Genomic DNA, 14,441 nt, shown 5'->3' on the forward strand with positions numbered 1-14,441 from the left:
AAAAAAAAAAGACAGTTTCGACAGTGAAGTCCAGGAAGGCAATTTGCAGGCTGCACAGCACAGACTTCAGTCAGATAAGGTGTCAGTGATGAGCAAATCCTGATGGAGGGACTCTTATGCAACACACACTCTGCTGAGAGCTGGAGAGACCCAGCGCCTGCTCCCCTGGGCCTACAGTCTGGGGAGGGAGCTAGCTCTACAACAAATTATTGCAGAAATAGGTGTATAATTACAAATTGTGCTAAGTGCTTAAGGAATCACCAAGGGTGCTCTGAGAACATACAAAAGGCCCAGCCTGTCCTTGTCTGGGAGTCACGGACGGCTTCTCTGAGGAAGCGATGCTTGAGTCTACAGCTAGAAAACAGGTAGGTTAAAGCATATTATAATCCCACAACATTAGCGAAGTGTATAAACCAATCTGTTAACAATGAATTCAAGTTAAATGATAGTATGAGGAGGTAGCAGGTCAAATCCAGAATATAGGACATTTATCAGGACAAATCAAACTGTTTTCTCTGAAAATCAATGGCATGAAAAAAATATTTTCAGGCAGGGTAGGGGACCATTGGAGAGTAAAATGCTTGAGAACACTTATGTATTTTATATTTATTTATTTATTTATTTATTTTTTGAGACAGAGTCTTGGTCTGTCACCCAGGCTACAGTGTAGTGGCATAAACACGGCTCACTGCAGCCCGGACCTCCCGTGCTCAAGCAATCCTCCTACCACAGCCTTCCAAGTAGTTGGGATTACAGGTGTGTGTCACCATGCCTAGCTAATTAAAAAAATTTTTTTTTTTTTTTGAGATGAGTTTCCCTCTTGTTGCCCAGGCTGGAGCGCAATGGCGCGACCTCGGCTCACTGCAACCTCTGTCTCCCGGGTTTAAGCGATTCTCCTGCCTCAGCCTCCCGAGTAGGTGGGATTACACGTGCCTGCCACCAGGCCCGGCTAATTTTTTTGTATTTTTAGTAGAGACAGAGTTTCACTATGTTGTCCAGGCTGGTCTCGAATTCCTGACCTCAGGTGATCCACCCACCTCGGCCTCCCAAAGTGCTGGGATTATAGAAGTGAGCCACCATGCCCAGCTTAAAAGACACTAAAAAAAAATGTAATGCATGGACTTTATCTGGATTATGATGTGAATAACTATAAAAACCATTTCTGAGACAACAGAGGAATGGACAACAGAAGATATTAATGAATTATTGGTAATTATTTTAGGTGTGAAAATGGCATAGCTGTTATGTTAAAAAAAAATAGCCCTTATCTGGTAGTGCCATTTATGGGTAAAATGACACACTGTCTGGGGGAGCAGATGAAACAGGTGAGGAAGCTGGGTGGTGGGTATGTGAGGACTCATTCTACTGTTCTTTCCACATTTGTGTTATCTTTTTAAATTTCCACAATAAAAAGTTAAGGAAAAAACAATGGTTCACTCCAAAGAGTCAGAAGTGCTCTGAATTGCTTGGATTTTTTTTTTTTTTACAATAATCAGAAAAGTCCATTGCACACCAACACTGTCTACCACGTTGCATCTAATGACTGCACCATATTTTCATGCATGGACGGACCGCAGTGTGGCCAATTTCCTTCTGATGCCATTGAAGTTCTCTCCAACTTTCCCTTACAATAACTGAATCTATCCAATTCCCGATGCTTCTGTTCTGAATGACATCCTCTCCTTCCTCCTCGTGTCCCCCCAACCCTTCCACCCAAATCACTTGATGACCACTTCCAGACTTAGCAGCTGGCGGCATGGCGTGGGTATCCATGTCACAAGAATGCCCAGGGCCTGGAACCATCTGCTCCAGGGACCTACAAGGCACTGAGTGCCTCAGGATGATTCAAATTCTGCCTCCAAAGGATCCAGTTACCAGGGGCAGCACACACTGCAATGCGGTGACTAAGAGGGAGCTGGAGGAGTTTTCCAGCCAGGTCACCTTAACAGCCCTCATCCAGCCCTTGATGCAGGTCTCAGGCCAGTTCCGTGCTGCAGATGGGGCTCCATGAAGCCCAGAAAGGATTCAGAGTTCCCTTCCTCTCACCTTGCCATCCTCTAGCACAAGCGTGTCCAACCCACAGACCATGGGCCCCATGCTGCCCAGGACAACTTTAAATGTGGCAAGCACAAATTCATAAACTTTCTTAAAACATTATGAGATTTTTTTGTGATTTTTTTTTTTAGCTCATCAATTATTGTTAGTGTTAGTGTATTCTATGTGTGGCCCAAGGCAATTCTTCTTCCAGTGTGGCCCAAGAAAGCCAAAAGATTGGACACCCCTGCTCTAGTCATTTTCCCACTCGAGGTTCCCACTCTTTTTTTAAAAAAAAGAGATAGGGGTTTCACTCTGGCATAATCATAGCACACTGCAGCCTCATACTCCTGGGCCCAAGTGATCCTCCCATTTCAACTTCTCTAGTAGGTGGGACTACAGGTGCACGCCACCATGCCCGGCTCCTGCTCCTTTTAAACACAGCCATTCAGCACCATTTTTAACCTATCCAAATGGTACTAATTTTTTTTAAGGGTAATATCCAGGGTTAGCAAAGTTGCTGGGAAGCAGGCACTCTTCCATACTACCACTGGAAGTATACTAGCGCAATCTTGTGGGAATGTATTACCTGGTGATATGGAAGGTTCTTAAAATCATACCCTGTGATTAGCGCTTCCATTTTAGGAACTTATTCCTGAGCATACTTACAGATATAAATCAAGGATCACCACAGCAGTGCTATATAAAATCAAATGGTGCACGAGAAGCAACTCAAAAAGGCATTCAGTGGGGAAATGGATGAACAAATTTTTATAGACATAAAACGGAATACTAATCAGCAATAAAAAGAAATAAACTCCTGATAGACACAACGACACGGATGAATCTCAAAAGCATTACATTAAGTAAAAAGGAGCAGGCAGAAAGGAGTACATATATGTAACTCCATTTATATGAAACTCTAGAAAAGACAAATCTAATTTACAAGGACAAAAGGCAGATCAGTGACTGCCTAAGGCTGGGGGCAGGATGGGACCGATGAGGAACTTTTTAGGTTGATGGCAATGTCCTATGTCTTTTTTTTTTTGAGATGGAGTCTCACTCTGTCACCCAGGCTGGAGTACAGTGGCACAGTCTCGGCTCACTGCAACCTCTGCCTCCCGGGTTCAAGCGATTCTTCTGCCTCGGCTTCCTGAATAGCTGTGACTACAGGCGTGTGCCACCACGCCCAGCGATTTTTTTGTTTATTTTTAGTAGAGATGGGATTTCACCATGTTGGCCAGGATGGTCTTGAACTCCTGCCTTTGTGATCCACTTGCCTCGGCCTCCCAAAGTGCTGGGATTACAGGTGTGAGCCATCGCACCCGGTCGTCTTTTTTTTTTTTTTTGAAACAGTCTCTCTTTGTCACCCAGGCTGGAGTGCAGCGGCATGATCTTGGGTCACTGCAACCTCTGCCTCCCGGGTTCAAGCGATTCTCCTGCCTCAGCCTCCCGAGTAGCTGGGATTACAGGCATGTGCCACCACGCCCAGCTAATTTTTGTATTTTTAGTAGAGATGGGGCTTCACCATGTTGGTCAGGCAGGTCTCGAACTCCTGGCCTCATGTGATCCACCCACCTCGGCCTCCCAAAGTGCTGGGATTACAGGCATGAGCCACCGCGCCTGGCCTTATGTCTTGATTATGGTGGTGGTTACATGAGTATATACATTTGTCAAAACTCACCATACACTATAAACGGTATATTCACTTAAGATCTGTATATTGTACTGTATATAAATTATACTTCAATTTTTAAAAAATGAATAAGCAGTCCCCTAAATATCCAACAATGAGATGAGTTAGTGAAATCATGATGTATCCATAAAACATTATGCATTGGATTGCAGAAGGATAGAAAATGACATAGAAGGTTATTTAGCACGTGCAGTTAAGGAAAAAAGTTATGAAACTGTGATATACTTGATAGTATTTTTGTAAAATAAAATGTATATACTTGAAAAGAAAATGACCAAAAGGAAATCTTCTATTCATTTGTTCAATATAAATTTCCTGAGTGCCCACTATATATCATTATTGCTACAATTAGCGAAATATATAAAAAATCCCTTCTATTCATGGTTCCATAAAACTTATTTAGATTATTAAAATCTACACATTAAAATAATGAGGCCAGGCATGGTGGCTCACTCCTGTAATCCCAGCTTTTTGGGAGGCTGAGATGGGCGGATCACTTGAGGTCAGGAGTTTGAGACCAGCCTGGCCAATGTGATGAAACCCCATCTCTACTAAAAATACAAAAATTAGCTGGGCGTCATGGCACATGCCTGTAATTCCAGCTACTCAGGAGGCTGAGGCAGGAGAATCATTTGTCCCCAGGAGGCAGAGGTTGCAGTGAGCCAAGATCATGCCACTGCACTTCAGCCTGGGCAACACAGTGAGACTCTGTCTCAATAAAATAATAATAATAATAATAAAATAAAATAAACATTAAAATAATGAAATGGTAAAGTGTGTAATTCATACTACCTCTCTGTCAAAGCATATGTAATTTATGCTTTCTTATGCACAGAATAGGATTCACGAGAAATTGGGGTCAGTGGTATCTTCTGCGGAGGGAAATTTGGGGACAACGGTGGCAGGAAGCCTTTCCATCATCTACTCTTTTGTATAGCGTGGTTTTTCAAAATCACATTCATGTGTTATCTGTTCTAAACAAACAATTGATTGTTTCTAATTTTTTGCTAGTGTCCAATAATCAGGAATTGGGTGGAGAAGAATGATATGGAAAAATGTATATGGGAAATAGACAAAGTGTTTTACGACAAGGTATTTTCCTTTTCATTTATTTATTTTTTTTGAGATGGAGTTTTGCTCTTGTTGCCCAAGCTGGAGCGCAATGGTGCAATCTCGGCTCACTGCAACCTCCGTCTTCCGGGTTCAAGCGATTCTCCTGCCTCGGCCTCCTCAGTAGCTGGGATTACAGGCACTCATCACCATACCCAGCTAATTTTTGTAGTTTTAGTAGAGACAGGGTTTCTCCACGTTGGCCAGGCTGGTCTCAAACTCCTGATCTCAAGTGAGCCACCTGCCTCAGCCTCCCAAAGTGCTGGGATTACAGGCGTAAGCCACTGCACTCGGCCGGTATTTTCCATTTTTACAAAAAAAAAAAAAAATCCAAAATAAAAATGTATTGTGATGACACGCACAGAAAAGGACACACACCAAAAATGTCAACAGAGATTGTTTCCAAGTGGTAGGATTGTGAGGGGAATTTTACTTTCTTCTGTTTGCTTGTATTCATTTTTGCCATTTCTTAAACAAATCCTCTGTGTGTGTGTGTGTGTGTGTGTGTGTGTAATAACTCAAAAAGAAAAAGAGAGAACAGCAGAGTCGCAGTGTCACCTCTTTCTGCCAGGTGCTCAGATATACTAGAGAACTGCTGGCTGCACTCCCTTTACCCGAGGGACTGTGTGATTTAGGAAGACAAAGAAGAAGTCAATGACAAGGGCACAGGGCCAGCTCCAAGTCTTAAATGTCCTCCCCTCCCTTAGACAGCACAGGCTTCCCCAGCCAACCAGGGTGCCCAGCCAAGTCCCTTGCCCATCTCATGATGTGGAGGCCCTGGAGATTGATGGGGTACACCCACACCCATTTTCTCCCTGGGACACCTGGGTGGCAGGGGGGCAGGGATTGCTGTCGTGATTTTGCAGAGGAAAGGAAGCCTTCAAAGGTAATTTGCTTCTGCCACAGAGAAGGTGCACTGAGACCATGTCTCGACTGGGTATTGTGCACACACTGAGCATTCTGGTATTCTAAGACCTAAAAGACTCAAGTGACAACACCAAGTTCTGGTTCAGTTTTGTCACCAGATTCCTCGAGAATACGGGTGAAGCACTGCAGTCAGTTTCAAAGCTAGACACTATCTTGAGTGGCAGCCCATCTTGTCCCCCAACCTCATTTGCAGTTTTCAATTCTTCCCAGTCCATCTTCCATCCTCTGTATACAGCTTCTAAGACAGCTTGAATCACCTCTGCAGGTTAGACTGCAGGAAATTTCTCCTTATTTTATGAACCCCCACACCTTCATCTCCAGGGGGTCATGAGGGCAGACTGCTTCAGGTCTCACTTGAAGACCGCAAACATAAGATAGCCCTGCCATTAGAGGAGGAAAGAGCTTGTCAAAGCCAGCATTTGAGCTTGAAAGGCCTGAATGACACATTCCTGTAACTAAGCCGGGCAGACACATCCCACTGCCAGAGTTTGGAACACTTTCTTTTTGGTAGATCTGGGGGCATCTTGTGATTTGGGGGGAACTTCCCCTTGAAGGATGCAGAAATCCAAAAGGAGGGGAAGGGAATGGAAAAACCAAGCGGAGGATGACGTACCCAAATCCATGAGCCCTTTGTTGAGTATGGACCTTGGTCACTACTTTTTTTTTTTTTTTTTAAGAGGAAATCTCGCTCTGTCACCAGGCTGGAATGCAGTGGCGCAATCTCAGCTCACTGCAACGTCCGCCTCCCGGGTTCAAGCGATGCTCCTGCCTCAGCTTCGTGAGTAGCCGGGACTACAGGTGCACATTACCACGCCCGGCTAATTTTTTTTTATTTTTAGTAGAGACGGGGTTTCACCTTGTTGGCCAGGATGGTCTGGATCTCTTGACCTCGTGATCCGCCCATCTCGGCCTCCCAAAGTGCTGGGATTACAGGCATGAGCCACCGTGCCTGGCCAGGTCACTGATTTCTATAAGGAGACAGATGTTCAGCCTTGAAGTGGGGAAATTTGAGGAATTTAGGGGAAGGAGTGAGAAAAAAATACTGATGTTGAAAGAGAGAAATAAAAGGGTGTGCAAGCTTCAGAAGTCACTAAAAAAATGATGCAGTTTTGACACAGGGGCTGAGGATGAAGCTGGGATAAATTTCTACCACTACCCAGCTGTCAGAGTTCGGCAAGCGGGGGGGCCCTGAGGTGTCCTTTTCCCTGGCAAGTTAGGGACAGGCAATGGCAGAAGCCAAATCACTTCGAGGGGAGAGGCACCACACACAGGTGAGGCCCAGGCATGGCCACTCACCAGGGCCAAATAAAGGCGACCTTGGCCTAGTCATCAGCCCTTTCCAATGCCCACAGCAAGGCCCACGTCCATAGCGGCTGGCTTCTCAGGATGGTTTAGAGAGAGCACATCCGTTGGAGAGTGCCAGAAAACAAACTAAAACACAAGAGCCTATAGTGTCATGGATGACAGAACCTCAATTTTCCCCTGCTTTATATTTCCACTTTGTGTTAAATTGGATATTTTTAAAATGAATTTACGTTCAAGCTTTGATACAATCCGCGGTTTCATCTCAGACACTTATTCCTGTGAGCCTTGCAGTTTCTTGTCTGTAAACTGGGGTTAATCCTAACACTAGGGCCAAAGTGAGGAGTAAATAAGATAATATATGGGAGCATGCTGGCACACTGCCTGAAATCTAGAAAGTGCTCAATAAACAGTAGCTACTAACATTATCATCACTAAACGAAATGTTTGCTGTTCATGTTTTGGAAGATCTTTGCAAAGATTCAGTCACAAATCAAACATCTTTTATCTGTCCACTGGTTTAAGAAATGTGGCCGGGAACAGTGGCTCACACCTGTGATCCCAGCACTCTGAGAGGCCAAGGCAGGCGGATCACCTGCGGTCAGGAGTTAGAGACCAGCCTGGCCAACATAGTGAAACCCCGCCTCTACTAAAAATACAAAAGTTAGCTGGGTGTGGTGCGCGCCTGTAATCCTAGCTACTCGGGAGGCAGAGGCAGGGGAATCACTTGAACCCAGGAGGCAGTGGTTGCAGTAAGCCAAAATCATGCCACTGCTCTCCAGCTTAGGTGACAGAGCAAGACTCCGTCTCAAAAAAAAAAAAAAAAAAGCGGTCTCACAGAGCTGAAGTCCTCTGAGTGTGCAATGAAGTAAGCTTCAGGAAGAGGGAAAAAATGCATTAGGTGGCTGGTTGCCCTGCAGATCTCAAGTCTGGAGCAGGATGAGAAGACCCCTAAGGTACCACATGACTCCCATCCTGGGAGAAGGTAAACACCCAGTGGACGAGGAGGAGGGAGCCCCTAGCCCCTGGCTCCCTGGAGCCCAGGAAGATAAAGTTACCAGCTCATGTCAAGCAGAGCTTATCAACATGGCTTTGGGAGGGAGATTTTTTTCCCCTAAGAACTCCAGAAATCCCTGTATTCAGAAAGTCTTCTACACACTCAAGAAGCCTTAAGTCACAGTGGTGTGTGTCTTTGCTTACTAACATAACTATTTCCTTCTAATTGGAGAGTGAAGACTATGTGTAAAATGGGCATAAATCAAAAGGAGACGAGTGCAAGTTCTATCTACTTTGCTGCTCAGAAAATTCAGGAAGAAAAACAGGACCTCCTGTTAGAAGTCTGGGAGGAATTATCTACATTTCTGTTATCTGGGCGCAACCTGCAGTTATTTTCCTAAGATCCTTAAGCTGTACTTTGGTCCAGGCCAGTAAATCTGCCCTTGCAGGTAATTGCTTTTCTAACTTCCTGCCCCATGTTACCTGACAGGAGAACATGCAGGTCTGTAGGAAGCTGGGGTGGCATCCTCCATCAACCAGATCCTGTGCTGGGCACCACAGTCAATGCTGTGCCCACACACACAAAGACTGTCCTGGCAGATGCCGAAGACGAGATGAAGGATTCCCAGGAAGCATCCCTGCACACAAGCATTCATTCAACATTTCCCAGAAGAGTCCATTTGGGGCTGTCTCACTCTTTTGTGCACTCCCAATGCCTGTGCCTGCATCAGGTAAGGTGGGGGACACCCTGAGGTCCCTGACTCAGACACTGGTCTGGGAATGCCAAGGTAACAAGGCACACCTCATACCTCCAAGGAGCTCACAGTCTAGTGGGTAGGACAAGTCACTATGCAGGGTGACAAAGACGGTCAAAGAAGCAAGGATGAGGGTGGGGCCAGGACACATGACAAAGGAGAGGCTTAAGGGACAAGGAACGTGGCCCTGAAGCTGCGTACCATCCAATGCTCTCCTTCCATCATGTGTAACCAGCACTCACCAAAATCTGTTAGTTCTTGGATTCAACACCCTATTAATTTTAAACTTAGGTGGATGCATCTTTCAAGAAAAAAACAAATGGCCCCGAGTTTTAATCTGGACAGACCTGGCACAGACTTGGTTACCAGAAAAACATCACTAGCAGCCTCCTCACTGGTGACGCCAGCCTGGTGACAATCTACTCCTCCTTTTGGTTCAGGGAAGAAGGTCAAAGGGCACACATGTAGCAGGCAAGAAACCCCACATCCCTGTACTGGCTGGCACTCCCACCCCCAGCAGAAAGGTCAGAGGAGAGGAGCTAAGGGAGCGGGGTCCTAGGTGGGCTTCTGCAGATGCAGCAGGGACAGGAAGAAGGATCCAAGGAGGAATTTAAGGGCTGAGCATGGGATAAAGGTGGCCTACAGGAAGGGGAGGGAGAGATTTCTCCAGAGCAATTTGGGCTGGAGGAGGGTTCAACTCCCCACATTCACCCATCGGGATGCCAGGCTGCTTAGAGGGTCTTACCAATGGGGTCTCACTCCTGGGTCCCAGCCCTCAGTAGATACATGACTTTTGGTGAACTAGTCCCTTTCCTGACTTCAACACCATCATAGGACCAATGGTCCAAGTGGCTAACAGTGCCTTTCTTACAAGGATTACCCATCACATCTGTGGACCCCTTGGAGGGTGGTCACAAACCCTAAGCCTTACTCTGAGCAGCACTATGTGAATGGGCCATCATTGTCTTGCAGCAACCCTAAGTGGAGAGGTGCAATGCCTGCCAAGTACCCACCATGCACCTCACACTGTTCTTAAGTTATCTCACTTAATCTTAACATTGCTGTAAAACGTTTCTCCCAGCTTACAGAAGAGGAAAGCGAAGACTGACTTATTCATTCTCCTTGTCATTCCATACACATTGGGAAGCTGTGTTCATGGCACTGAGGCCCCCGCAAGGAAGAAGACAGACACAGGCCTCTTCTCGTGTAGCATGTATTCTAGTATGGGAAGAAAGGCAGCAAACAAACGAAAAATAACTTCAGGCCAGGCACGGTGGCTCACGCCTGTAATCCCAGGACTTTGGGAGGCCGAGGCTGGCGGATAACAAGGTCAGGGGTTCTTCGAGACCAGCCTGACCAACAGGTGAAACCCCGTCTCTACTAAAAATACAAAAATTAGCAGGGTATGGTGGCACATGCCTGTAATCCCAGCTACTCAGGAGGCTGAGGCAGGAGAATGGTGTGAACCCGGGAGGCGGAGGTTGCACTGAGCTGACAGTGCCACTGCACTCTAGCCTGTGCGACAGAGTGAGACTCCATCTCAAAGAAACCAACCAAACAAACAAACAAACAAAAAAACAGAAAAACACTTCAGATCCTGGTAAATGCTAGAAAGAAAAAGCAAGGTGATTTAATAGAGTGACATGGAGAGGCAGCAATAGATTAAGGGAGACAAGCAACCATGTGAGAGTCTGAGAAACACAGAATCCAAATAGAGGAAAGAGCCAGTGCAAAGGCCCTGAGACATGAACAAGCTTGACTTGTTCCAGGAACAGAAAGGAGGTCAGTGTGGCTTAAGAGCAATGGCATGGAGGGTAGGGAAGGGGTAGGAGACAAGGTCAGAGAGCAGGCCAGAGCCAGGCTATGCTGGGTATTCCACGCAGTGGTAAGGACTGGGAATTTTAAGTGCAGTGAGATGACATTGGAGGTCTTTAAGCAGAGAATGACACAATCTAAATTCTGGCTATTCTGGGAAGAATGGATGATAGGGGCCAGATTTAGAGAGGTTAAATGAGCAGATCAGGGTTTCACTTCCATCACTAGCGTGCATGCAGTACCAAGACTTGTTTCCATGGTGTCAAGTTTTTGATACCCTGTAGTATGATGCCAGACTGGAATCTCATATTTGACAAAGTGGGGCTCCCAACGTCTCAGTGATCTCAACTTCGCCTCCTGTGTCGGTCAGGTGAGGATAACTGCTTGTGGTTGTATGGAAACAGTTACACAGCATATATGTAAACATGCTTTGTATTCATCAGGCAACATTCAACTAAGAGTGTCTACTGTGTGCCAGGCACTTGTAAAGTTGTTCTACAGTGTTAGAAACATATTATCAGAGTAGACATTTGAGAAAAACAATTACCCTGTCTGAGAAAAACAAAATGCCAGCCCTCATTCCTCAAGAAAGGCGAGGCTAGTATGGCTACTAGGTTCCCCTATTCTTCACTCTTCTTGCCAAACTCCATGAAGCCAAATTTTTGAAGAAGCATTTTCTTCTTTGAAGTGGGAGAGGAAATAAAGTAAAGGAGAACAATAGCAGTATTTTGAGGAGGTGGGACATTATAACCAAAGGAACTTGGGATTTGTCCTAATAAGGCCAGCTTTAAGTCAAGGTTGACCTTGGCCATCAGTCCTTGGGTGAGCTTTCTATTTCTAACCTGCAAAACTGGGACAAACTCATCGTCTCTCCGAGGTGGGCAGCCCAATAGTAAACTCATATGGCACTATGACATGGCTATAGCAGTTCATGGAGCCTTTCTTGCTTCTTTGAGCAGCTGAAGGAACATTTAGGACATCCTCCCTTATGTATAAAAGGTTGGGCATTCTCAGGTAACTAAACAAATGGCATTTATTGCTCTTAGAAATCCTTCCCTCTAGAAAGGGGCAAATCAGGTAGAAGTCGTTCCTCCTAAGCTATGAGCAGAAATGACAACCACTTGAGTCTATGATAAACAAGGAAGCCCAATTTCCACGGCAGTCCTCACTAGCTCCATTCAGCTACCTCCTCCAGAAAAGGGCCCGGACCATACTCCTACCACTTTCCTTACTTTTCAACTGAACCAACAAGACCTGGATTTCTTCTTGTCCAGATGCCTAGAATGTGCCACACGTTGGCCACTCTGTTCTGGGAAGAAGACCAAGGGAACAGATGAAAGCCACAGCCTTGCCAAGCAACGCAGGACAAAGACAGGTCAGCAGGTACAGAAAGAAAAGAAAAAGGCATTAATTGGACAGGAAGACAGCTACTCAATGAGGTAAAAACACTGAGTAGCTGGTGACCCTTTAAGCAGATCTCCTCCAGACACTCGGAGCAAATGCACTGACTGAAACCTGTGTGGGGGCTCAGGTACTGCACTAGAAAGACCTTTTCCTCCCTGTATTGGGCGCAGTAGTGTCCCCCCAAATGTCATGTTAATCTGGAACTTCAGAATGTGGCCTTACTTGGAAATGGAGTCTTTTCAGATGTAATTAAATTATGATGACATCACATTGGATTAGGGTGGGTTCTACTCCAATGATCGGGTATCCTTGTAAGAAGAGAAAACAGACAGACAGAACCATGTGACAGTGGAGGCAGAGACTGGAATGATGTACCTACAAGCCGAGGAATGCCAAGGATGACCAAGCACCAGCAAATTTAAGAAGGAAGAAGGAAAGATCCTTCTCTAGAGCCTTTTGAGAGTCATGGCCCTGCTAACACCTTGATCTGGGATCTTCAGCTTCCACAGCTGAAATAAATTTCTGTTGCTTTAAGCCCTCCAGTTTGTGTGGTCCTTTGTAATGGCAGCCCTAGGAAACCAATCCATTCACTACTTCACACCTGTTCCCCAAGCCACCCCTTGCCAATCTCAGCCCAGGGACTGGAGGCAAGACACACAGGCCATGCCTCCAGCCCACCTGGACTCTTCCACCTTCCCAATGCCCCTCAGCCCTTCTCTCCTTGAGCGGAGGGGTGTGCAGGGATCACATTTCAGCTGCTCCCACCCACCTTCTGCCACAGGAGGCAAACCGGCAGGGGAGTTTTTGTTTTCTTCCCTCAGCCTCCCGGTTTTGTAGCCTCTTTCAATTATACAGGTGTTCCTTAAATTTCATTCGGTCCCATTCTAGATATACACATAGATACATGTATTTGGCCATAACCATGTATTCCCTGTACTACCACTTATCTTTATATAGAGTTACTACTTTTACTTAAATTTGTTTTAAAATAAACTGAGACATCATTATTACAATAAATGGAAAATCGCAAACGCAGAGCTTGCTAGATACATACACATTCTTAAATTACACATTAGAATGAATACACAATATTTTTTAAAGACCCCTTCACGTACGGTTTAAAATAACCTAGGGTGGCAATACTATACGAAACACTGCCTTAGAGGTACAGTGGCTGTCTCTGACTAGTTGGCCCAGAGTTCTGAGCTCCTTATCAGAAAAACCAACTTCAATCTCTCCCATCTCCAGTCTCTAACCCCCGCCCCCCAATTCCGCTCAGACACTCCGGGAGAAGGTAAAGGGTAAGAGGAAAAAAAGGCACCCGGGAGTTCTGAGTTCCCACGCAGGCGACCTGAGAACACGAAGTTGAGACCGAAGGAGACTGTACCCAGTCTTGAGAGTGACAAGGGCAGGGAGGGACTGACCTTCTCGCGCAGGGTGCAGTGGACGTCCGAGGCGACGCGCCCTTCCCACCACGGCTCATCCATCATCGCGTACGCAGCGCCGCTATCCGAGGCTACCCGGCTCTCAGGGCGCACCCTGCGTGGACACGGGCAACTTCAGCGGCCAGAGCGTACCCCGGGCTCCGACCCCCGGTGTCCCTATCCTCTCTCGCCCCTGGCCCCGGGCCCCGGCGGGCGCCCCCTCCTGCGCCGCTCAGAGGAGCTGGCGGTCGCCTCTGGTCCGCGGAAGGCTGCGGTGCCCCCTCCCCTCTGCTCGCCGGACACGGGGCGATATGGAGCTGTGCAACAACTTGCAGAATTTTTATCTTCCCTTTTGCAAAAGTTGCAGAGAAAGTTGTCAACTCCGCTAGCTCGCTCGAGGCTGGGGCTCTGGCGGCGGCCACAGGCTCGCCGCCCCCAACTCCTCCCCCGCCGCCCAGCCTTTGTCCTGCTCCCACATCCTGCCCTCGAGCCGGGGCGAAACTCACGCATCCTCTCTGGGCGTGGGGGGCTGCGAGCGCCGGGCCCCTCCCAGTGCCGAGCCAGCCGTGCCCTCTGGTGCCTGCCGGCGGTTGGACCCTCGTCCGAGGCGCTCCGCACTCCCGACGGCCGCCTCCGCAGCCCGACTAGCCCCGGCCGTCGCCGCGCCCCTGCGTGCGCTCGGGTCCCGCCGCGGCTCGCAGGCTCCCGGCCGCCGGGGGCCTCCCTCCCTCGCTGGGGGAATTGGGGGCCGGGCCTCGCGCATGCGCTGCCGGCGCCCCCGCGCCCCGCGGGGCGGGGGGCTGGGAATTGGAGCCTTTCTTTGCCAGCTCTGGCTCCGCTTCCTGCCCGCCCTCCTCCCTCGCTTCGGCGGAAAGCTTCTCTCTCACCTTCGCTGAGGCTAGTGGTAGCCTTCTGGGCACCCCTCCGGCTTGCGCAGGGAGCAAAGGGACCGCGGCGCCACCTGCGCGCACCACGCGT

General features: G+C 47.4%; 1 protein-coding gene across 1 annotated transcript in view; it reads right to left on the reverse strand.

The window, feature by feature from the left end:
• Window positions 1-14,198, reverse strand: part of CCNJL (cyclin J like) — a 60,914-nt gene extending 46,716 nt beyond the window's left edge. The window contains exons 1-2 of the mRNA XM_001142051.6: window positions 13,970-14,198; window positions 13,464-13,578 (exon numbers count right to left, since the gene is read on the reverse strand). Of these exons, the coding sequence (XP_001142051.2) occupies window positions 13,464-13,529 (66 nt within the window). The 5' untranslated portion in view covers window positions 13,530-13,578; window positions 13,970-14,198. The remainder of the gene's footprint in view (window positions 1-13,463; window positions 13,579-13,969) is intronic.
• Window positions 14,199-14,441: the final 243 nt, after the last annotated feature.

This window comes from Pan troglodytes, chromosome 4 (assembly GCF_028858775.2).
Source record: "Pan troglodytes isolate AG18354 chromosome 4, NHGRI_mPanTro3-v2.0_pri, whole genome shotgun sequence".
NCBI classification, from domain to species: Eukaryota; Metazoa; Chordata; class Mammalia; order Primates; family Hominidae; genus Pan; species Pan troglodytes.